General features: G+C 29.1%; 1 protein-coding gene across 3 annotated transcripts in view; it reads left to right on the top strand.

Annotated features, from left to right (window-relative positions):
* Edem2 (ER degradation enhancer, mannosidase alpha-like 2) overlaps positions 1-25,933 on the top strand; it is a 71,648-nt gene that overhangs the window by 2,524 nt on the left and 43,191 nt on the right. For all 3 annotated transcript variants that reach the window (XM_070673772.1, XM_070673773.1, XM_070673770.1), the window contains exons 4-9: positions 355-455; positions 599-638; positions 725-837; positions 1,007-1,160; positions 20,526-20,654; positions 21,720-21,891. In XM_070673772.1, the coding sequence (XP_070529873.1) occupies positions 355-455; positions 599-638; positions 725-837; positions 1,007-1,160; positions 20,526-20,654; positions 21,720-21,891 (709 nt within the window). The remainder of the gene's footprint in view (positions 1-354; positions 456-598; positions 639-724; positions 838-1,006; positions 1,161-20,525; positions 20,655-21,719; positions 21,892-25,933) is intronic.

The following is a 25,933-nucleotide window of genomic DNA, read 5'->3' as shown; positions in this document are numbered from 1 at the left end:
TTTTTTACTTGATAATTTATATACAAAAATATAATAATTAAATCTAAAAATGTAAAGAATCTTCTTTAATAATAAAATAATTTGTATATTTAATTAAGAAAGATTTACTGTATAAGTTTTAAGTTCTGCAGTAAATTTTACATTTCTTAGGTATAATGTTATTATTACATTTAGTGGTAAAAATATCATACATGTAAAAATATGTTAAAAATAGTTAAAATGTGTAATGAGAACAATATTTTAAAGAAAATTAGTATTCTTTGTATATATTTAACATTGAAAAGAAGAATTTTAGTAGATTAATATAAGCATAATTTTTTTGTAAATTAAATTAATTATTAAAATTATTTAAAGGATAATGCATATCCTGCTGATGAACTGATGCCATTAAGTTGCAAAGGACGATATAGAGGTTCTGAACCAAATAGGGGTGATATAGATTCTACATTGGGAAAGTAAGAAACAAAAGTTTTAATGTAAACATGAATTTAATTTTTTATGTATCATGTTTATCTTCTTATTTAAGTCTTGATAATTATTTTTATTGATATATACAAGTTAGCACTTGAAAATTATTTTAATTTGTCGTTATTTGCAGTTTTTCACTTACTTTGGTAGATACACTGGATACTCTAGTGGTAAGGTGTAACAAATACTGTTCAATATATTATTGATATTGTATCAATCTTCTACTTGCATATTAATTTAATTTTATGTGTATAAGGTACTGGGTGATTTAGAAGAATTCGAGAATGCAGTCAAACTTGTTGCTAGAGATGTAAGCTTTGATACAGATGTTATTGTTTCCTTGTTTGAAACAAATATTAGAATGCTTGGGTAAGCAAAATTATTGTAATAAAAATTATAGTTTTTACTCAAAGTACTTGTTTGAAAAGTACTTTAATTAAATAATTTTTATTAGAAAGTAATAAATATTTATATAATTTTAATTTAATTTAATTTAATATTTATATTAAATATATATTTTTTAATTGTTTTTTTACAGAGGTCTTCTTAGTGGTCATATACTGGCTGAATACCTGCAACAAAGAGCTGATATAATGCCATGGTATAGAGGAGAACTTCTGGATTTGGCTAAAGATTTAGGATATAGATTTTTACCTGCATTTAATACAACTACTGGAATTCCTTATGGCAGAGTAAGTTTGATAAATGCATTAAATTTTTTGACTAAAATTAAGCTTGGAATAAAAAAAAATATGAAATATGCACGATATAATATTTAATGAATATACAGGGTGTTCGCGTTGATGTACAAAAGCTTTTAATGGTAGATAGGGTTTCCGAAAATAAATAAAAAAGTCCTATACGGATTTGTAAATTGGGCGTTAATAACCGAGAAAACAATATTTAAAGATATTTACGCCCTCTGTGCGAGTAAGAACGCGCTGTTCGAAGCTACCGAGATTAGAAGTGTGGCTTATCTTACTCCATTCACAAAGATTTGGGTAATCTATAAATCTCTGTAAATAGAGTGAAATGGGCCACACCACCACTCTATTTACAGAGATTTATAGATTACCCAAATCTTTGTGAGTGGAATAAGATAAGCCACACCTCTAATCTCGGTAGCTTCGAACAGCGCGTTCTTACTCGCACGGGGCATGTAAATATCTTTAAATATTGTTTTCTCGGTTATTAACGCCCAATTTACAAATCCGTATAGGACTTTTTTATTTATTTTCGGAAACCTTACCTACCATTAAAAGCTTTTTTACATTAACGCGGACACCCTGTATATTGGTAATACTTCTAGAAGCATTTTACAATAAGTTGCAAATGATTTCACGTTAATCTTAAACAACATTACAATCACATGGATGTATCACAACGTTTACTACTGGCAATAAGGCATTTGCAACTTACTGTAGAGTGCCTTTTAGAACTAAACATTTTGTTAGTATGGTTGAGATTTGAATCCAATTTTATGGTTCTAATTTAAACAAAAATGGGAGTTTTTATTTTCCCGAACGGTTTCCATGTTAAGAATAAATAATAAACAAATAAAACTAGATGAAGAAAAAATTAATTAAGATTCAAGTAAACTTTGTTAAAGCAATATTTACACGCTGTGAAATAATTAAAAATTTTAAGTTATAAAGTGAAATATGATTGTTTACTTCTTCAGAGATCTAAATAGAAATTGATTTGAATTGTATTTTTGTACAGGTTTAACTAGAAATTATTTTAAAATAATACTGTAAATGATTTTTTTTATTTCACTCTACATTTTTGGCAGTTAAATTACAAATTATTTTTAAAACTTCAAATTTGCACCAATCTTGAAATAAAATTTTTTTTTCTTTTTAATTACAATAAAAGTTACCACCAAACGTTAAATTTGTATAGATCTCACTTTTGCTAATGCTTTCTCTTTTTTATTATCATATATTAAACCAAAACTTCATGGAAATAGTTTATAATTTATATAACTGCATATAATTTAAAAATATTTAGAAGATTAAAGTATATATAAATATGCATTTACAAAATGTACCTACATGGGTGCTATAAGATTTATGTTAAATGCTATAACATTTAATAGTTGTAATAACATGAGTAAAGAATAACAACGCTGTAATTATTTAATTAATACAAAGACAATTAAAAAGTATATTGAATTCATTCTTTACAACAAAACAAAAATGTATTAAGAAAAATCGAAATATACATTGTGAAATGTGAACATTCTTCTACTTTTCTATATAATAGTTATAGATATTAAGACATTTGTTCTAATGTGACGATAAATTTTTAATGCTCATGTAGCAAAATTCGTTTAGTTGGGATTGAAATGGTAGACCAAAAATATTTTGGTGCATTCAGCAAACAGTCGAAATCTGGTGCGGTCAAACTTTTACCTTTTTTGGATCACTAAAGGAACACCTTACCAGTTAATTAACACTTTAATAACAACACTGAGAACATCACAAGCGTGCGCTGTTAATTACGCTTCCAGTCGCACGAGTTTTACCACATGAGCATTGTAAACTTAGTAGAAAAGTAAAAATTGTTCACATTTTAAAATGTATATTTCAGTTTTTGTGAAAACATTTCTGCTTTGCTGTACAAAAGGTTTTCAATTGCTTTCTGATTATCCTTTGTATATGTAATTAAAAATACAAATTTTAATAAACTATGTAAATTGATATATTTAAAATATAAAGTTAAATAAGTTTAGTTGTTTTAAAATCATTGAATGCTTTTGACTTCACAGTTCTGTCTTGCATCAGTAATTAGCAATTGTAAAGAGATAAAGTAAATCATAAATTAAAGAAATTGGATTTAAAAAATTAACTAACTTCAATAAAGTTCATATCTCAATAAAAAGATTACCGGATCTGAATATCGGCTAAGCCAATTAAATTCTAAGTACGTACAATCCAAAGATTAGGGTCGACTTTAATTAATTTTGATATAAAAATTAATAAAAGTGTTTTTACTTTTGTTCTACACAGTTTTGAAGTTAAGATATGACAGTACGAAACCTAAAATGTGAAATATTTGATTATTACTTACAAGGAAACATCGCTAAGTAAAAAACTTAAAAAATTCTGAAACTGCACATCTAAGGGTAGATGTTAGATGAATTGAACAAATATTTTTAGCCGCTGAGATTCGGTTTTAAGGGGTGAAACTACTTCTCGAATTTAAGACCACTTTATACTTTTTTTGATATATTTCGGAAACTATTTAAAATATCAAAAAATGTTTTATAGAAAAGTTTTATAGTAAAAATATTTCTATATATATATGGTGTTTATTTACTCCTTAAGAGGTACACCGCGGACTTTTCGTTTCCTCACCATACAAAACAAATACAATATAAATCTACATAATACTCTACCTATAAACTCAAACAAACAAAACATAACATAACATCTCCTTTACACAACTCTTCGCTTTACATCAATTTCTTAACTCTATCTTAATTCTATTTAGTAAAAATATTTCTATTTAACTGTATTAACAAAATAAAATTTTACAATTTTTTTAGTTTAATTAAAAAATTTTATTATTAAAAAAATTTTGTTATTACCGTTAAATAGAACTATTTTTATTATAAAACTTTTGTATAAAACATTTTTTGATATTTTAAATAGTTTTTGAGATATATCGAAAAAAGTATAATGCAGTCTTAACTTTGACAGGTGGTTTCACTCTTTAAAACCAAATATCAATAATTGTGAATTTTGCAAAACAGTATAGTACATTTTTGTTTAATTTTTAAATATCTATCACTCCACAAGCGTTATCACACTAATCATGGAACACTGTAAACAGAGTGTTTCTTAAGTGCGCGGCAAAATTTCAGTACTAAATTTCTAATGCCTAAATAAGAAAAAAAGAATATTAACATATGTCCGAAAATTATTAGTTTCTGAGTTATTATGATTTTTGTAACACAATTCTTACATTTTCTTCTTATTTAGGCATTAAGAATGTTGATTATTGTGCTTTCAATTATGCGCAAAGTAATGAGAGCAGGAAGGATATTCAATAAATTCGTATACTATTCGCGATATGTTCAGAGAAATTTATTCTTTATACTTCTCACGGTCGTGGCAGTCAAGTGGCAGTGTCTTACTGATGACGGTGATCACTTTATTCGGCATAGAGACACAGTTATTGCTACTCACGCCGCCTACAGTACCTGAACACGTGAACACGCGCAAAACTACCACAATAAAGAATCTATTTTGCCGCGCATTTAAAAAACACTCTGCATACAGGATTTCCCAAACCAAACAAGTAATATGTATATTTACAAATAAGTAATATTTTGAAAATAAGTAGGTCTCTTAGAGACAAAAAGAAAAGTTCTATAATATTTTAAATTTTTTGCGATAATAAGCAAAAGGTAAACGTTTAAAAACTTGAAACAAACCAACCGTGATAGGCGGTGTATTCCTACTTGCGTGACTTGATCGACGCATGGATTGAGTAAGTGTTTGGTGGTAAGGCAAGAGAAGATCTGCGGGCGAGATAAAGACGCTTTTGTTTGTTCGCTTATCTCGCTCGCACGTTTTTTCTCACCTCGCCATTGAAGATTGCCTAATCTGTGCATCAAACAAGTCGCGTAATGGGAAATGTACCGATTTTCCACCCTAAATTGGTAGTAAAACACTCAATTTTTAAACGTTTATACTTTGCTTATTATTGCGAAAAATGTAAAACGGTCTAAAACTTTTTTACTTGTCTCTACGAGACCTATTTACTTATAAAATATCACTTTTTTGGTCTGAAATACCCTGTATATGTATATCTTTAAACTTGCTGACCGTTTGAAAACAATCTGATAAATATTAAAAAAATTTTTAGACGTATATTGCAAACTTTTATATATTTGACTTTTTTATTCATGAATAGTTATCGTTAATTTCAGTACTTTAAGATTAAATATTGCAAAAACTGGACATTTTTCGAATTTGCAGCCAGTAAAACTTTTGATTGAAACAATCTAGTTTTCTTTATATTAAAACTTTAATTAATTTGACTACTTTTTTATTGATATAATGCAAAGTTCTTTTTATCTTTTGGCCATCTTAAAAATATTAACTAAAATTAAAAAAAAAATAGGGTAAATTTTCAAAAGCCACTCATGCTCAATTTAAATGTCTTTTGTGAAAAAAAAACTTATTTAATTTAATTAAATAATTAAATAATCTTTAAATAAATGTTCTTAAATGGATTTTTACCGACGAAAAACAAAGGCAGAAAATGTTTAAGTTGTGTTATGCGATTTTTATGAAATCGTTACACTGTCTCAAATGAATTTTTAGCTTTGACATAAAGCAAAGTTTATACCTTTTATTGAGAAGAAAGTACACAAGGAGTAAGAGTGCTTTGCGTCCACACGTTATTTATAACATTGTTAGGCTTGTATCAGATTAGAGATTAAAATTCTAATTAAATTAAAATTTAGCTAATCAAAACAAAGTTCTAAATTAGATATACGTTTTTTATTTTTTCCTTTGTTATATTTTAATTTAAACGTAATTTTAACTTTTAGTCAGTATATTACTGTGTTACATAAGTTTCCAACATTTCAAACAAAATAATATCCACCCCGTCATTTATCTTCATGTTCTCTGTAAGACTATTTATACTATACCATATGCTTTTAATTTTTCTACTGAAATAACATTTACACTATTTTTCTCTTTGTTTTTGGTTTAAATCTAAATTCATAGTGGACTATGGATTATATTCTATATATGGATATATTCTATATGGATTTTTGACAATAATCGATAAAAAAGATCAAAGATTGCGATTTTTTTAGAGAAAATTAACATTATTTTAGACAAAATCAACTTCAGGGTTAACTGGATATATATTTTTGTGCGACTTTTTAAACGTTTGTCAATACAAATTTTGTTCAGAATTTTTTTTTAAAGTAATTTAAATTATCCTATCTAAAAAAGCGTGTGAGAGTCTGAATTAGCTGAATCTTGAAATCTCGATTCTATTGTTGCCGTTTAAAACTCGCGCTGATTGGTTCTCTCTTGCTTGGCTTGCTTTTCGCCAAGTGAGAAAAAAATGTCAGCTGTCAAAAAAGAGGTTTTGAGGTTTGGTTTTGGCTTTGTCTTTTTTTTAATTGCTATTTTCTTGAATTAATGCGCGCGCGTAGCGCGCGCCTGTATTGTTCTAGTTTCTATAAAAATTTGTTTAAATTAAACGTACATTATTTTTAAAAAATTATTCAAAAACAAACTATTATAATACATTTTTTAATGTATTTTACAAAAATTTTTTTTATATTATAAATAATAAAGTCATTTTTAACTTTTGACATGTAATACACTTTCAGTGACTTTGAAAATTATTATATCTAATTTACTATACAAATCGGTTAACAGAATTTTTTTAACATTTTGGGTACACTTCGCATTTGAAATCTTTCTACTAAAAACATTAAAATAACATTTTTTAAAATACCAAATTAGTATTGTGTGTATACATACAGGGTAAGTCTGATAAAAAGTTCATCATGTTTTACTCGAAAACAGCTAGAAATAAGGAGATAACTTATCAAAATTGTAGAACAACTAGAGGAATATTCTTTGATGACCTTGAGTAACCTTAAATATCCTCCAATTTTACAATACTAATAAAAGTTGTTTTTTTAATTTAAAAAGAAATTGGAAGGGGCGTTTTTTACTTATTCTATCGATAGTGCTAAATGAGCTGAATAACTTTGTATTAGAGTATTTTTTTGAAAACTTAACCATTATCAGAATACAAACTGAAATAAGTCAGACTATAAGTTTGGAACAAAGACTTCAATTATTACAATAAATGTTTAAAATGTTCTTATATTAATGTAGTTATGTCTGTATTCTTTGTAGAAAACTTACTTGTACGATTTCTAACTTTTGAATTGTTATTTCGTGAAAAATATTTTTTGTATTATTTTTTCTCGAGTGGTAGGACGTAAAAAATATATTTTATAAAATATTTTTTACGAACTAAATCCAATAATAAAAAAATACTATATCTTATTTAAAAAGAATTTTATCTTCCAATCTGAAATTTTTATAAATAACACATGATATTTTTTATTACGAATTCGGATTCTACGCGAGAAAACATGAAACTTTTGTCTAAAAAATAACATTTCTTGTCTTTAAAATGATCTTGAAAATGAGTTTTGAGAATATTTTAAAGATATAAGATATTTTTGAAACAATGTTTCAGACAAAAGTTATTTACTTTTTGATGCAGAATAAGAATTTGTAATAAATAAATGGAGTTTTTATTTAAAAAATTAAATATAATTTTTGCGTGACCATCAAAAGACTACTTAAGGTCAAACTAATAGCATCACAATATGTTTCCCTCGAAGCCATATAATTTTTATCTGAAACAATTTTCTCTGAATCGACATTGTACCAAAATATTTGACTGATAAATATAAAATGAGATATTCTGTATATGTATACAGGGTGTTTGATTTAAGGTTTCCTTTCCGGTAACTGTAGATAAATATCGGGAATACAAATCGAAAAGTCAGATATCATTTAGTAAAATTCGTAACCGTTACCGAGTAAGAAATTACTGAATTTTGACGAATTGGCGCGGAGCACATAATAAGTCGGGCGCGGCAGGTGAGAGCGGGTGGACCTCAGGGAGAGAATGGGGGTGAAACGCCGCGCGACAATTGTGGGGTGGGGGTGGGAGGAGTCAACGCGTGGTGTGATAGACAATATATTAAAACAAAACAAAAAGATAAATATAATTGTAATAAACAGTAATTATTTTATTGACTGATTTGAGGAAACTATTTCAATAGTAATCTCGGAATTGCCAAGCGCAGACTAATTTATGTTTTGTTCTCGAGTTTTTTTTATTTTATTTTAAACAACATTTTTTAAATTAAAATTAAAACGGTTCACAAAATAAGTGTTATTTTTTTGGTCATTTTCGGTCATTGATTTTAAAATCAATTCATTTTTTTAATGATAGCTTATACAGGATGTCCTATACTAAAGTATCGTAATTTTAGGATTAAATAAGGCTTGTCAAGACGAATAGAGAAGTTCTATATCATTTTGTACAATTCTCAACCGTTATAAAAGAAAAATGTTAATGGATGATATGTATAGGTGTAAGAGTGACAAAGAAGCTGCGGGTGAGTGAGCTCGACAAACGAATGGCTACGAATGGCGCTGTCGCTTGTTGCGCTCATTCACCCACAGCTTTCTATCGCTTTTACACCTATCTATTCTATACATTTTGATTTTTTTCTTGATAACGGTTGAGAATTTTACAAAATAGTATAGGATTTTTCTATTTGTCTTGACGAGCCTTACCTACTTCTGAAATTACGATACTTTAGTATAGAACACCCTGTATAATGGGATATTATTAAAAAACAAAGTTTTACGTTGAACTTGCTTCTGGTTTCTGAAATTATAGACTGTTACAAATGGTACCACTCATTAAGAAAATTTGGTATTATTATTACATTGTGACACTAGATTCTAGCTGTACGAGAAGCAATTTTCTTGATTCGCCAAAATACATTTAGATTTCCTTCATAAAAGCTATATGAGTTAGCGAATCGTCCTCATATTCGACTTTCGACTCTTAAGTCCATCATCAAAATCGGCGTAAAACTGATATAACAGTATCATATAATATAACTCTTATAAGACTTTCTGAAGCAAAAATGCATCTGGAGACTGTACAGGAATATTATCTAAATTTACTGATCATTCTTACATAGGACTTTTAACTCCAAAGAACCACTCCTAATTTATAAAAGCACCTAGTGCTAGTTATGCGATTTATTTTTAACACAAAAATGCACTCACACATTTTTCAAGAAGATTATTGTGTTTGTTGATTATCTTCAGTCTAGACTTCCACCTTTTAAAACCATCTGTAATTAATAAAGGAACCTGATTTCAGTTATACGTATATTATACGTCTTAAGAGTTCTCAAATCTTATTGTTAGAAGTACGACGCAAAAAGTACATATGACAAATGATACTTTATTAGGCATCAATTTCAGAATCTAGCCATTGGAAGTAAGACAAAACACTGTTCAGTTAATAAAAGTAAGATGTATTTCATGTTTATGAAATGAAAATCTTTATCAATTTATATAATGGTCTGCGCTATTGACATGCAAAACGGTTGACAACAAATGGGATCGTCGCAGTTACCGCTGCATTCCTAAGGACCGCTATAAGTAATTCTTATTTTGACCCCCTATATATCTCAGAATTCAGACGTATATGATCAACGTGAAACTTTTGTTAAAATAATATCCCATCATAAGCTATCATTTAACATAAAAATCAATTTCAAAAGTAAGGGTCAAAAACCGAGAAAAAAATCAACTTGTTTTGCAGATCCTCAAATAATTCTAATTTTAACTTTCAATATCTCAGGAACCAGACGTATTCTCAATGTAAAACTTCAGTTTTAGTAATGTCTTATCATTAGTTATCATTTTACATATTAATCGACTTAAAAATCAAGAACCAAAAAAGCAATTTTTTGCGGACTCTTTCTTTTTTAAGAAAGCAGTATAAAATGTTGTTTTAATGTATATTCAACTCCACAAAATTACCTTTAAAAGAAAAAGGAATAAAAAAGCGCCAAGTATAGAAGCGCGAAAAACGTCCTCAAAAATAAACTTTGAACAAAACTGTGCAAACCTAGTACCTTTTTACACAAATTAAACATTATAAACCCATATAAAACCGTACAAGCGTAGACCTAGATTCGCGTCAAATCTTTTATATCATCCATTTTGTTAATAATTATCTCGAAAAGAATTACTCGTATAATTTAAATTAAAAATACTCTGTATAAAAATAATGAAATCAAATAATTACGCTAAAAACTTATCAAAAGTAGAAAATATATTAATCATTACAAACCTATGTAAAACTTCACAAACGTAGACCTAGGTTCGCCCCGATATGATATAACATAATAATATAAAGAAGTCAATATAAATCAGACAATAAAAATATTTTAATACAAATAAATATTTAATTTATACAATTTGGCGTTGAGAACTTATCCCCATCTTTTTTTATAATTTTAATTAATTCATTTTTTGTTCTCGTTTTTTTTTCAATTTTAAAGATTTGGTTTCGCAGCGTTAAGTTTAATAAATTAAATATTTATTTGTATTAAAATATTTTAATTGCCTGATTTATATTGACTTTTTTGCAAATCAAATTGTTTAAACAATTGAAATAACTTTTGTTAGTTCTTTAAACGAAGTACCCAAAACTCCAAGTCAATGCTATTGAGCAAACGTTATCTGATAATGAACGTTTTTGTAAAAGATATCAATTTGATAACTAAAAATAACCGCAAAAAATGTTATTAAAAACAATTTTTAACATACTATTTTAAAAATACGAAATACAAATGTTGTAAAAAAAATTATGAGAATTGGACCTTCGGTTTTAGAGATATACATTTGTTAACTAACAAAAATAGTTAACAAATTAATATTTTCTTCAAAAACACTCGTTATCAGGTGACGAAGGTTGCCATCAATTTGGGGTTTCAGGTATCTTGTTTAACGGTCTAACAGAAATTATTTCAATTGTTTAAACAATTCTTTTGCAAAAGTCATTTATCGGATTTGGTCGTCGGAAAATGCCGTGATGTTGTTAAAAAAAATAATGAAAATCGTACACTCGGTCTTGAAGATATCTATTTATTAACTAACAAAAATGTCATTATTGAAAAAAAACTATACTGTGTCATTCACATTATTTAACGATTAAATCCGATAAGTAATTTAAAAAAAAAATTGTTTAAATAATTAAAATGTCTTATTTCGACTTTTAAAAAAGTATTTGAAACCCCGAGATGATAGCAACAATCATTATTTATTTTATAACAAACGTTTTCATAGAAAATATCAATTTGTTAACTAAAGTAAGGATTTTACGAGATACTACCGTGTTTTTTAATATGTGATCACAACGCTTTCTGTTGACGAATAAGTGAAAAGAACATTTTTGATCAAACGACGATAATAATGATGATAACGATGATAATTAGGACGTTACTTAATCTTATTTTATTAAAAAAAAAATTTATTATTTTATTTTACTCTTAAAAGAAAATTTTACATTATGATATCATTATTTGTAGATTAAGTAACGGAAAAATAAAAACATTTTTATAATATGATTTAATCAAGAGGCACGGTAGTGCCACGCGCCAAATATAGGCGCAGCGAGGTACTACCCGTGCTCTTTTACACCAGACGCCATTTGAGAAAATTCGTACATGTTCGGATCTCTACAACGGCTGAACCGATCGCTTTCTACATACGTTCATCGTGTAGATTATGGTCGAATTATGTTATAAAAGTGCTTTTATTTTTTTACTACGTTATCTATAAACGAAGATATCGCGATTTAAAGTTTGTTTGCAAGAGTAAAATAATAATATAATTAATTCAGAAACGTCATCATCATTGTCTCCCAAAATTTGTCCTTTTCGTTTTCGCGCTAGATGGCGCAGACAGATTTATCGACTTTATTATCATCGACTTTGGTGATAGTTATGATATATATATAAACCTAAAATATTATGTCATTTCAAAAAGCGAGGTGTGTGGCGTGTTATTATTATTTTCGCATCGCTAGATGATGCTTGATTTATCGACTTGTAGATATCGATCTTTGTAAAAAAATTTGTTTAAACATTTAAAATTACTTGTTTTCGGTTAAATATTACAACCACAAAATGAGTGAAATCTCCTCAAAATTATTTTTTCTTAAAAAAAGGTATAAAAGAGCGCCAAGTATAAGTGCGCGAAATTAAGATAACTACAAAATGAATAAAATCACCCCCAAAACTAGACCCTTAAAATGAACATAAAATGTTTACTGTAATATTGAATACTCTCTATTAAAGTTATGAGATCAAATAATTGCGCCAAGAACCTTAAGAATCTAGATAATTTTGAACAGTACAAATCATGAAAAACCGTACGAAAATAGATCTAGGTTTGTCCTGATGATATAACGTGGTAATGTAAAGAAAGAAAAAACAAAAAAATCTTGGCGCTGCAAAACCAAATTTGATGTGTAGCACAACGCAAAAAACAAAATTATAATTTGAGATTTTAAAGATTTGGTTTTGCAGCGCTAAGATTTTTTTGTTTTTTTTTCTTTACATTACCATGTTATATTATCGGGACAAACCTAGGTCTATTTTCGTACGGTTTTTCATGGTTTGTACTGTTTAAAATTTTCTAGATTCTTTAGGTTCTTGGCGCAATTATTTGATCTCATAATTTTAATAGAGACTATTCAATATTACAGTAAACATTTTATGTTCTTTTTGGGGGATCTAGTTTTGGGGGTGATTTTACTCTTTTTGTAGTTATTTAAATTTCGCGCGCTTATACTTGGCGCTTTTTTATACCTTTTTTAAAGAAAAGGTAATTTTGGGGAGATTTCATCCTAATCTACATGATGAACCAATTTAGAAAGCGATTCGTTCAGCCGTTATTGAGATCTGATAATCAACGAATTTTCTCAAACAGCGTCTCGTGTAATAGAGTCTCGGTAGTACGTTGCGCCTATACTTGACCTATATTATTTAAAACTACACTGTAAAAAATATCTGAATATTCAGACAATAAAAGTATCCGAATTTTAAGATTTGATGTTTGAAAATAAATTTAAGACAATTCTGTTTTAATAATTAAAGATTTTTTCTTAAAATTTAGAAAAATGGCACGTTGTCTAAAATATTTACAGTTGGTGTCTAAAAAATTAGACACTGTAAAAATTTTCTTAAAATTTAGACAACAATAGTGTTTGAATTTTCAGATTTAATGTCTGAATTTTCAGATTTGAGTGTCTAAAAGTAAATTTAAGACAATTTTGTCTTAATCAGAAACAGGTTGAAAATTTAGAAGACTGTCTGAATATTCAGAAGACTGTCTGAATCAACCACAGGCACCGGAGCAGGTTGTCTAGGCAACAAAACAAAACCGGATAAGTTTTCACGATTCACATTTGATGACCGATCTTGATGTGTAGCGTGTGTGCATATTTCGTGCTAAGAGTGAAAATTTTATTATACTAGTGGGAATAAAGGTAAGTGGGAATTAACTTTTGTATTATATTTATATGTTTTTTTGTATCTCAATGATTATACAATAATTTATAAACTATAATAAAAATCTTTTGCCTAATCACTGTTTGTGTGCTTGGAGTATAATATAAATATATGTAACGTGTGTTTTAGATGCTTCCTTGGCATTCATCCGAAACAAAAAGGAAAAAATATGGCAATCAATAGTAAAATTTCCAAATTGGCCGATGCACTTAAAATTTTTGAATCAAAACGTTCCACGTGGAGTTTATTGTAATTTATGTAATTGTAATTAATGTATTTTAAATTGTTATTTGCGTTTAAATTGTATTTTAATATATTGTATAAGATTAAATAAATAAAAAAATATATTAAAAAATTTTTGACTGAAAAGTTAGAAAAAATGACTGAAGTCTTCTTAAAGTCATATTGTATAAATTTTCAGACAAAATATTTCAGCCACTTTGACTAACTTTTTCAACACTTTTTTTAGAAAACTGTTTTTAGAAAACAGGCTAAAAAGTTAGACAAAAATGTCTGAATATTAAGACACTAATATTTAGAAAAGTAACTAAAAATTCAAACAAAATGCCTAAATATTAAGATATTAGGAATTATAATATTTAGAAAAGTGTTGAATAAGTTAGTCAAAGTAGCTGAAATATTTTGTCTAAAAATTTATACAATATGACTGTAAGAAAACTTCAGTCATTTTTTCTAACTTTTCAGTCAAAAATTTTTTACAGTGTATTAGGTTAAAGTTATTCTTAGTTGTAAGTTAATATTTATATTAATATATAACTTTAGAAAATTTGAACATCTTATAAAATTTTGATGACAATAAGATAATAATTTGTACAATTTTTAGTGTTATTATGTATAAAAACCGCATAAAACATGCAATCAATAAAATATGTATGATATCGCTACATTATTGCTAAGTTACTCATGTGGTCTTATTCCAAAATAACATTTTTTTAATTCTGTAACATTTTAACAATTGTACGCACAGTAGACAAATTGGTATATATTAAACCCATAAAAATTGATTCAAATTTACGTACAAAATTTTCATTATTTAAAACTGTTTTTTTTATTAAAATAGTTTTATGAAATAATTAAACTAAAAAAAAAACTGTGTAAAAAAATTGTTTTTATATGTCTAAAAAATCCTCTACAAAATTTATAATATTAAATAAAACTGTCAAAACTAAAATCCATATAAAATTATTTGTAATAAATGAAGTTTTCTCTACAAAAATAAAAGATTACAATAATAAAATCCATTAAAAATAATTTTTATTATTTTTTTAATATGTTCGTACAATATTGACTAAGCAAATTTTTTTAATAAAAAAGTAATACCAATTTCTATTTGTTAATGTAATAAAAGAATAAAATTAATAAACACCAAATTGATATGCAAAACGTCCGCGCGTCATGAATAAGACTTAATACAATTCGAGCGTGCCAACTTTTTGTATATTAATTTGGAGTTTATTAATATTATTTTTATATTTACAATTAAAAATTAATGTAATAATTTAATTTTTAAAAAACTTTTTTTTGAAAAATATTTTATCAATGTACTAAAAAAACAAATTAAAAAAAATTTTTTTAGTGATTTAAATATATCGCTCTTTAATAGACTCGTCAATTGCGAAATGAATTTTTGCGTTGTTCTCAGAATTTGCTTTAATCAAAATATAGTTTGCGTACAAGGTATTTAATAATGCATTTCACGCATTTTTAAATTTATTAATCACTTTTTCAGCTAAATATTTTACACAACTTATAACTAAAAATGGAGAACATATTAACTCATAAGTTACAATGTTTAATTCAAACTTCTGAATTGGTTTACTTGGAAAAAATCGCCTTAAAACTTTTTTGTTCTTTCAATTTTTTGATTCTATTTTATTCATTTACGACAATTTGTACGGTACATTTTTTTACAAATTAGTCATAATTACAATGATGTGTAATCAAAATTTCAAAATTATATTTATTATACTATCTTACAATTTTGATTTTATTATCAATGTATCATTTAATGAGATTTCAGATGTTGTTTTGGCTGATCCATCGAGCATTACCCGTAGTTTTATAGTGACACTTATTTCGCGCAATACACCATAATATGATAAATTTGCAGTTATTTGTGACGATGTCGTATAACTGAGTTTAATATATTTACGCATGAAACCCGAGTATAGATGCTAGAAACTTAAATTAAATTTGAATTTACGTTCTAGATACGTTAATAGTAGTATAAAATAAAAATACCAATTTTTAATTGTGAGTAAAATAATAAAATTAATAAATCCAAACTGACATACAAAAAGTTTGCGCACATAAGTGTTTGAATACGATTTAAGCGCGTCAACTTTTTGTACGTTAGTTTGGTGTTTATTAATTGTATAATTTTACTAGCAATTAAAAATTAATATAATAATTTTATATTATTATTTTTAAACAGAAAACTTCTTTTGATAAGAATAATTTTGAACAGACTTTTTAGAGTTGACGCTTTTATTTGATATCATTTTTTTTGTGAAAAGGATTTTTTTGTACGGACATATTAAGTAATTAATATACAGGGTGTCTCGGGATTAGTGTGACAACGCTCGTGGAGTAATAGATCTCAATAAATTGAACATAAAAGTCCTATACCATTTTACGTTTTTTCAAATTATACTCGAGATATAAATTTTTTTTAATTTATAGAATACAGAGTATGAGTTCCACGCTCTAGAAGAAAAGAGCACAGTCTACTTAATCACGCATGGGCCGACGCTTGATTGTAAATGTACCGGGCCGATTGTCTTGCCGCTATTAAAACGACAATTTTCATACATTTACAATCGAGCGTCGGCCTATGCGTGATTGAGTAGGCTGTGCTATTTTCTTCTAGAGCGTGAAACTCATACGCTGTATTCTATACATTTTTTTTAATTTATATCTCGACTATAATTTAAAAAGTAGAATGGTATAGAACTTTTATGTTCAATTTATCGAGATCTATTACCCCACGAGCGTTATCACACCAATCTTGGGACACCCTGTATACCAACTTGTCCACTATGCGTACAATTAACGTCTTTTTCTATTTTTTTTTAAGTTAATTTTTGTTGTTACAGCAAGGTAAATCGAGTCTAGTTGGACCGGGGGGCAAGTTGGGCAATGCCCGTTATTCGAAAACAAAGATGCGTATAAAAATTAACTTGCATTGAAATGCATTTTGCAGCGATGATATCGCGTATCAAGTTTAGTAACGCTCAATCACTCGAGACGGATTGAAGCACGATATATATATTTGTATAAAATAACTACAAAATGAATAAAATTACCCTCAAAATTAGATCCTCCCAAAAAAAAATAAAATGTTTACTGTAATATTGAATACTCTCTATTAAAGTTATGAGATCAAATAATTGCGCCAAGAACCTAAAGAATCTAGAAAATTTTAAACAATACAAACCATGTAAAATTGTACAAAAATAAACCTAGGTTTGTCCCGATGATATAACGTGGTAATGTAAAGAAAGAAAAAACAAAAAATCTTGGCGCTGCAAAATCAAATTTGATGCGTAGCATAATGCAACAAACAAAATTATAATTTGAGATTTTAAAGATTTAGTTTCGCTGCGCCAAGATTTTTTGTTTTTTCTTTCTTTACATTACCACGTTATATCATCGGGACAAACCTAGGTCTATTTTTGTACGATTTTACATGGTTTGTATTGTTTAAAATTTTCTAGATTCTTTAGGTTCTTGGCGCAATTATTTGATCTCATAACTTTAATAGAGAGTATTCAATATTACAGTAAACATTTTATTTTTTTTTGGGAGGATCTAATTTTGAGGGTAATTTTATTCATTTTGTAGTTATTTTAATTTCGCGCGCTTATACTTAGCGCTTTTTTATACCTTTTTTTAAAAAAAGGTAATTTCGGGGGGATTTCATTCATTTTGTAGTTGTAATATTTAACCGAAAAGAAGTAATTTTAATTGTTTAAACAAATTTTTTTGCAAAGATCGATATCTATACAGTCGATAAATTAAGTACCATCTAGCGGTGCGAAAATAATAACACACCACACACCTCTTTTTTTAAAATAACATAGTATTTTAGGTTAATATACAGGGTTTCCTAGATCAGTGGACGATGCCGAAAATGATATTTAGATTTAATCGAATTAAAACGAAAAGTCCTGTACCATTTTGAAAAATTCTCAATAGTTTTCAAGAAAAAAATTAATTTATGTACGCGTAAGAGCGACGAAGAAGCGTGGGCTGAGTGAGCGCGACAGACGACGGTACCATTTCTAGTCATTCGTCTCTCGCGCTCACTCACGCGCAGCTTTCTTGTCGCTTTTACGCTTATACATTTTATATATTGTAATTTTTTTCTCGAAAACTATTGAGAATTTTTCAAAATGGTAAAGAACTTTTCGTTTTAATTCGATTAAATCTACCTATCATTTTCGGCATCGTCCACTGATCTGGGACACCCTGTATATGTCATTATAACTATCACCAGAGTCGATAATAATAAAGTCGATAAATCTATCTGCGCCATCTAGCGACGCGAAAACGAAAGGGACATTTTTCGAGACCTAATAATGACGACGGAGAATCTTAAATAATTTTACTCTTGTAACCAAAACGATTAACATCGCGATATCTGTATTTATAGACAACGCAGCGAAATAATAAAAACACTTATTATATAAGTCGACTTTAATCTATACAATAAGCCTATTAAGAAAGCGATTGGTTGAGCTGTTATTGAGATCCGGTAATCTACGGATTTCTCAAAACGTCGTCTTGCGTATAAGAGGCAGTGCCTCGCTGCGCCTATACTTGTCGCGAGGCACTACCGTGCCTCTTGATATCTTGCGAGTAACTTTTTTTTCTGTACTGTGATTTAATCTGAAGCATTAACGAAAACAAAGAAAAAATTGAAATAAGTATTTTCAATATTTATTATACAGGGTGTCCCACCGTTAGTGTGACAACGCTCGTAGGGGGGTAGATCTCGTCAAGCTGAGCATAAAGTCCTATCCACTTTGCGTTTTCAAATCATATTCGAGATATAAATTTTTAAAATTTGTACAATACAGCGTATGAGTTTTACGTTCTATAAGAAGAGGCCTACTCAATCACGCATGAGCCGACGCTCGGTTGTAAAAGTGCCGGCTCGGCTGTCTTGCCGCTAATAATATTACAATTTTGGTTGCTAAGCAATCACCCAATTGTAATATTATTAGCGGCAAGACAGCCGAGCCGGCACTTTTACAACCGAGCGTCGGCTCATGCGTGATTGAGTAGGCCGTGCTATTTTCTTATAGAACGTAAAACTCATACGCTGCATTATACAAATTTTTTAAAATTCATATCTCGAATATGATTTGAAAAAACGCAAAGTGGATAAGGACTTTTATGCTCAGCTTAACGAGATCTACCCTCCTACGAGCGTTGTCACACTAACGGTGGGACACCCTGTATATTCTTTGAGGCTATTATACAAATTACATATTTTTAAACAATACACGAGTTATAAGAATACACAATATGTTAAACAATTCATACCCAGTAAGCAAGAAATATTTAATCAACATTTCAAAATATTAATTTTATATAAATTTTATAAACGTTGTGACATAATGTTTTATAAATATTATTACAGTATTGTCAAATAACGTTAATTTGCAAATATTTATAAAATATTTTAAAAACACAATTAAAATATTTTCTAAATGTTATTAAACATATTATAATGATTATGCGTACAACGTTAAAAACGACATACTGTGAAACATTACCATGTTAGTGAATAACATTATAATAACATTGCAGCAATGATTTCTTACTTATTGGGTAGACGGTGTTAGTTGGGACATACTATACTATTAAATTACTGTATATTTTATTTTAATAGTTTAAATAAATAATATAAACAAGTTTTTTTTATCATATAGTGCCATTAATAATATTAATTTTTTTTAAAATTAGTTTTGTTTTTTATTACAAAGTTTAATAATAAATATCATGTTTTGTTCATTTGTAATAATTTATATAAAAATTACAATTATGTAAAATGTTAATTTCATTAAAATTATTTAACATTATAATTATTTTTTATTGATTTCATATCAAATTTTAGTTTTATATCTCATTGCTCCACTTACCCCACACGCTGGCTCAACTTACTCCATTAGTGGGGCATATTAAGCCTCTTGTTTTATCTTCATTTAAAACATTTTTTTTTCGTTGTAACTTCATGTTTAAAATTTTTCTGGTCAAAAATATGAACTTAAATGTGACATCTTTTATTTGCTTAGTATTAATTTTTGTACTATAAATAGATAAATATTTATATAACTTTAAACAAAAAGTGGTACAACTGGCCCTGGTCTACTCTATCCTGTCTTGACTACTCCATTTCTGTTTCTTTATACTTCTTGATTTAATATAGTAATTTCAAAACATTTTTAATAAATGTGTTAAACATTTAAAAGAAAAAATATATTAGAAATAAAAAAAAATTTTTTAATTGTAATGTTTAAAAATTTAAACTGTATTATTGCAATTTAGTTGTTTAATTTGAGGGTCAAATTTAATGCGTGATAAGAAAAAATGTAAAGATTATACATGACATTATGGGTATTATAGTAGGTATATTATAAGTTAATTATAATTATAATAAGTATACTGATTTATTTTCATTACTATAGAAAAACATAAAAGAAAAATAAAGAGAGATTAAAGATGAAAGTTAATTTATAATAACAAATCTTAAAAGTAAAATAACACTGACAATAAAACTTTATTTTCTTTATTATTATTATGTTACAATATGTATGTTTATTTAGAAAATTTAACATTTCCTATTTCACAGATAAATTTAAAATATGGTATGAAAGGAGTTCCTATGGAAATATCAAGAGAGACATGCACTGCTTGTGCAGGAAGTATGATATTAGAAATGGCCGCTTTATCTCGATTAACAGGTGAACCGATTTTTGAGGTAAAATATTTTATGGATATAATTGATATAGGATGTCTCATAGTAAGCATTTATTTTCTCGGGATTAAGGGGTATGTAGAACTTGTAAAGACAATTAAAAAAGTTTTATACCGTTTTGCATTATTTACATTAATAGTCAAGATAAAGTTTTAATTTGTATAATAGCGAATGAGAACGCAACAATAAAATCGACACGCTAAAACTTTAGCATATACAGGGTGTTTGAAATAAGGTTTCCTTCCCGGTAACTGTAGATAAATATCGGGAATACAAATCGAAAAGTCAGATATCATTTAGTAAAATTTGTAACCGTTACCGAGTAAGAAATTACTGAATTTTGACGAATTAGCGCGGAGCACATAATAAGTCGGGCGCGGCAGGTGAGAGCGGGTGGGCCTTAGGGAGAGAACGGGGGTGAAACGCCGCGCGACAATTGTCTATCACACCACGCGTTGACTCCTCCCACCCCCACCCCACAATTGTCCCGCGGCGTTTCATCCCCGTTCTCTCCCTAAGGCCCACCCACTCTCACCTGCCGCGCCCGACTTATTATGTGCTCCGCGCTAATTCGTCAAAATTCAGTAATTTCTTACTCTGTAACGGTCACGAATTTTACTAAATGATATCTGACTTTTCGATTTGTATTCCCGATATCTATCTACAGTTACCGGAAAAGAAACCTTATTTCAAACACCCTGTATAATCCACGGCCTATTCAATAAAGAATTGAACAATTAATTGGTTGCAAAGGAGTAGCGGTCGTTTTACCATTATTGAAATGACTATTTTTATTGTTTAGCAACCGATCGAACGTCAAATCCATAATTGAGTGAATCGTGCTGTACTTGTATTGAGTCAATTGCTTTTATCAAAACGCTCCAATTTGCTTAGTAGAAATAATAATTATTAAGTTTATTATTGTGAATATTGCAAAATGATATAAAATTTGCTTTTGTTTCTACAAGTTCAACCTATCTATCCTCGAGAAATGATTTGTTCATTATGAGATACCCTGTATAGTTAACCAGATGTAATAAATGTACTATTTAATCTATTATTTTTTAGGAAAAAGCGCAGAAAGCTATGGATGTTTTGTGGCGAATGAGACATCGTGGTACAGACTTAATGGGATCTGTGTTAAATGTCAACTCTGGAGATTGGGTACGAAGAGACTCTGGAGTCGGTGCTGGCATAGATTCTTATTATGAATACTGTCTCAAGGCATATATTTTACTTGGTAATTATTTGTATTTTATTTATATATATATATATATATATATATATATATATATACAGGGTGTCCCAGATCAGTGGACGATGCCGAAAATGATAGGTAGATTTAATCAAATTAAAACGAAAAGTTTTTTACCATTTTGAAAAATTCTCAATAGTTTTCGAGAAAAAAATTAAAATATATAAAATGCATAAGCGTAAGAGCGACAAGAAAGCTGCGCGTGAGTGAGCGCGACAGTAGAATGACTAGAAATAACACCGTCGTCTGTCGCGCTCACTCAGCCCACGCTTCTTCGTCGCTCTTACGCGTACATAAATTAATTTTTTTCTTGAAAACTATTGAGAATTTTTCAAAATGGTACAGGACTTTTCGTTTTAATACGATTAAATCTACCTATCATTTTCGGCATCGTCCACTGATCTGGGACACCCTGTATATATATACAGGATGTCTGGTTGAGTAGTGAGCATCTCTTAGTTATAGATAGAACTCAAAAATACAAATAGAAAAGTCCCGTACCATTTTGCAAAATTTTCAATCGTTATTAAGAAAAAAATTAAAATGCTTAAAATGTATAGGCGTAAGAGCGACAAAGAAGCTGCGCGTGAGTGAGCGCAACAGGCAAATGGCTAGGAATGGCGCCGTCGTCTGTCGCGCTCACTTACGCACAGCTTCCTTGTCGCTCTTGTGCTATACAAATTAATTTTTTTTTAATAATGGTTACAAATTTTACAAATTCGTAAAGGACTTTTTGTCTCCAAATCTGATTTCCTACCCACAGTTTTAATATTGCTAATAATATTTCGGACACCCTGTATGTATAGAGTCTCGTACAAAGTGACATCTACACGTGGAATGACAAAAGAAATTGAAATAAACTTTACATGTTCTATGAATTGTCGTTTAAGTAAATGAAGTCAATATCAAGAAAAAAAAAAAGGAACTCAATTCAACTGTGATTTTTTATAATACATTTGCTTCATTATTTTGGTAACATTCGGAGTCTATTCTTTTTAAGTAAATAGAATGTATACGCACTGGCTATAAAGATTTTCTATTGTGGCAAAGCCGGTTAGCATATATACGGTGTCCCATACTGAAGTATCGTAATTGCAGGAGTAGGTAGGGCTTGTCAAGATAAATAGAAAAATCTTATACTATTTTGTAAAATTCTCAATGGTTATTAAGAAAAAAATTAATTTGTTTAGCACAAGAGCGCTAGCGCGAGCGCGACAGGCGATGACATCATTTTTAGCTACTCGCCTGTCGAGTTCATTTTCGCGTGGCTTCCTTGTCGCTCTTGCGCTAGACAAATTAATTTTTTTCTCAGTAACCATTGAGAATTTTGCAAAATGGTATAAGACTTTTCTATTTGTCTTGACAAGCCCTACCTACTTCTGCAATTACGATACTTTAGTATGAGACACCCTGTATAAGCTAGCGTTTGTGGCCATTAAACATAAATATAGAAAGGACGTACATATTTCACGGAGCGTCAAGGGAGGGGAAAAAAGTAGTGAAACGGCAGTTTAATACTGCATCTTTTAACGGAACATGCAAGTGAGAGAGAACTAGAGAAGATCCTATGATGAGATTTTCCGACGCTCTTCGGTATGATCTTACGATGTGTCCGCTACATGCTGGTCGTTGCTGTTACAAAAAAGAAGACGGAAAAAGAACAAATTCTTCCCTTTGTCCATCTCTTTCTCTCCTACTCTCGCCAAAATCGGCCTGGTTCTGGTACGGTACTTGAAATTAGGAAGAGAAAAACGGTTATTTCGTGAAGGCTTCTTACAGGACAGGTAATCCTTTTGAGTCCTGCACCACGAGACGCTTACGCGGGCATTCTAGCTCTTCGGAACGTCGGTACCTATCGGTACAAAATTTGACGGCAGTGTTGCAGTTGACCTCCGCTTTCGTCCTGGCGACAACTTGTCTCTCGTATTGCCTAAGGCGTTTCGTTTCCTCGGTGGCACTTAACCTCCTTCTTAGTAATCAGTGTGCACGTTGCTTTTTGAAGTGATTCTGGGACGAAAGTTCTCGATTCCAACCACGTTGGCTACGAATCGGCGTATGCAGAAGATGTGGCAATCGGTATTATGCCGTGCCGTTTTGGGTCCTGCGCATATTTTGTGGTAAGGTCACACTGAGACCACGAAATATAAACTGATTCCCGTTGTATTTTTAATGTACGTTTATTTCATGTTCGCCGGCTTGAACGTATAAACCTTATCTAATACGTTTTATCTCTATCACACGTTTTACTGAAGGATGCAGCATTAAATTGTGCTTGACTACTGTTTCTTTCTTCCTCTCGATCTCTTCAGTGTTCCTGGAATATATACGTGCTTCGTATGTTTATGTTTGATAAATTCCAACGCTAACTGGCGTATGTTAACCACCGTTGCCGCTTCAAAACTCTATTACAATCGGTGTGTATATAATTAGTCAATGTTGAATGTTAAATGGATGCATAGTATGTTATTGGTTTTTATATAAATTTTTCGTAATTGGCTGGTAATGTCAACTTTTGTTACAATATCAACAACCGACTTTTGATAATTTTTTACAACACGTTAATAATTATAGAACTGACCGTAAGCACGTTGCCTAGTCATATATTTTTTTTATAAAATAACTGCATTATTAAAGAAAAAACTAGCGTCAATGTCGCTTTCTTGTTACCAAGTTTTTTTGAAGGTTATTTTTGATAAATTTTTTCTTTATATCTTAACAAAGAGTATCATATTACAAAGTTCAAATTTTAAGAGATTAATTTTAAGATATTTTTTTCTTAAGATATTAATTCTTAAAAAGATTGTCTTCTCTATTATTTCTAACCGTTTTTGTTAATGATCATACTTACTGCTTCATAAAAGCCCATATTAAACATCGTATTTAATAAAAATTTGTCAGGTTTCTTTGTTATTTGCATTATAACATATATCTTCGAAACGAGTGTAAGTTCAAAAAACTGTAAAACAAAAAACAAAAAACCAAATCTTTAAAATCTCAAATTATAATTTTGTTTTTTGCGTTATGTTACGCATCAGATTTGGTTTGCTGCGCCAAGATTTTTTGTTTTTTCTTTTTTTACGTTACCCCGTTATATTATCGGGACAAACCTAGATCTATTTTTGTACGGTTTTTCATGGTTTGTACTGTTTAAAATTATCTAGATTCTTTAGGTTCTTAGCGCAATTATTTGATCTCACAACTTTAATAGAAAGTATTCAATATTACAGTAAACATTTTATGTTCATTTTGGGGGGTCTAGTTTTGGGGGTGATTTTATTTATTTTGTAGTTATTTTAATTTCGCGCACTTATACTTGATGCTTTTTTATACTTTTTTTTAAAAAAAGGTAATTTTGGGGGGATTTTACTCATTTTGTAGTTGTAACATTTAACTGAAAACAAGTGATTTTAATTGTTTAAACAAATTTTTTTGCAAAGATCGGTATCTACACAGTCGCTAAATCAAGCATCATCTAGCGGTGCGAAATTAATAATAACACGCCATACACCTCGCTTTTTGAAATAACATAATATTTTAGGTTAATATACAGGGTGTCCGCGTTTATGTAAAAAAGCTTTTAATGGTGGGTAGGGCTTCCGAAAATAAGTAGAAAAATCTTGTATTATTTTGTAAAATTCTTAACAGTTATTGAGAAAAACATTAATTTGTCAAGCGCAAGAGCGACAAGGAAGCTACGTGTGAGTGAGCGCAGCAGGCGACGGCACCACTCGCCTGTCGCGCTCACTCACGCGTAGCTTCTTTATCGCTCTTACGCCTATACACTTTATACATTTTAATTTTTTTCTCAATAACGGTTAAGAATTTTCCAAAATAATATAGAACTTTTCTATTTATTTTCGAAAGCTTTACTTACCATTAAAAGCTTTTTTACATGAACGCGGACATCTTGTGTTTGTCATTATAACTCTCACCAGAGTCGATTATAATAAAGTTGATAAATCTATCTGCACCATCTAGCGGCGCGAAAACGAAAAGGACAAATTTTGGGAGACAATGATGACGACGT

The sequence above is a fragment of the Cardiocondyla obscurior genome, unplaced genomic scaffold, assembly GCF_019399895.1.
Source record: "Cardiocondyla obscurior isolate alpha-2009 unplaced genomic scaffold, Cobs3.1 scaffold41_0_353218, whole genome shotgun sequence".
Taxonomy (NCBI): domain Eukaryota; kingdom Metazoa; phylum Arthropoda; class Insecta; order Hymenoptera; family Formicidae; genus Cardiocondyla; species Cardiocondyla obscurior.
The sequence above is the reverse complement of the archived record's forward strand: the minus strand, read 5'-3'. Positions and strand labels throughout refer to the sequence as shown.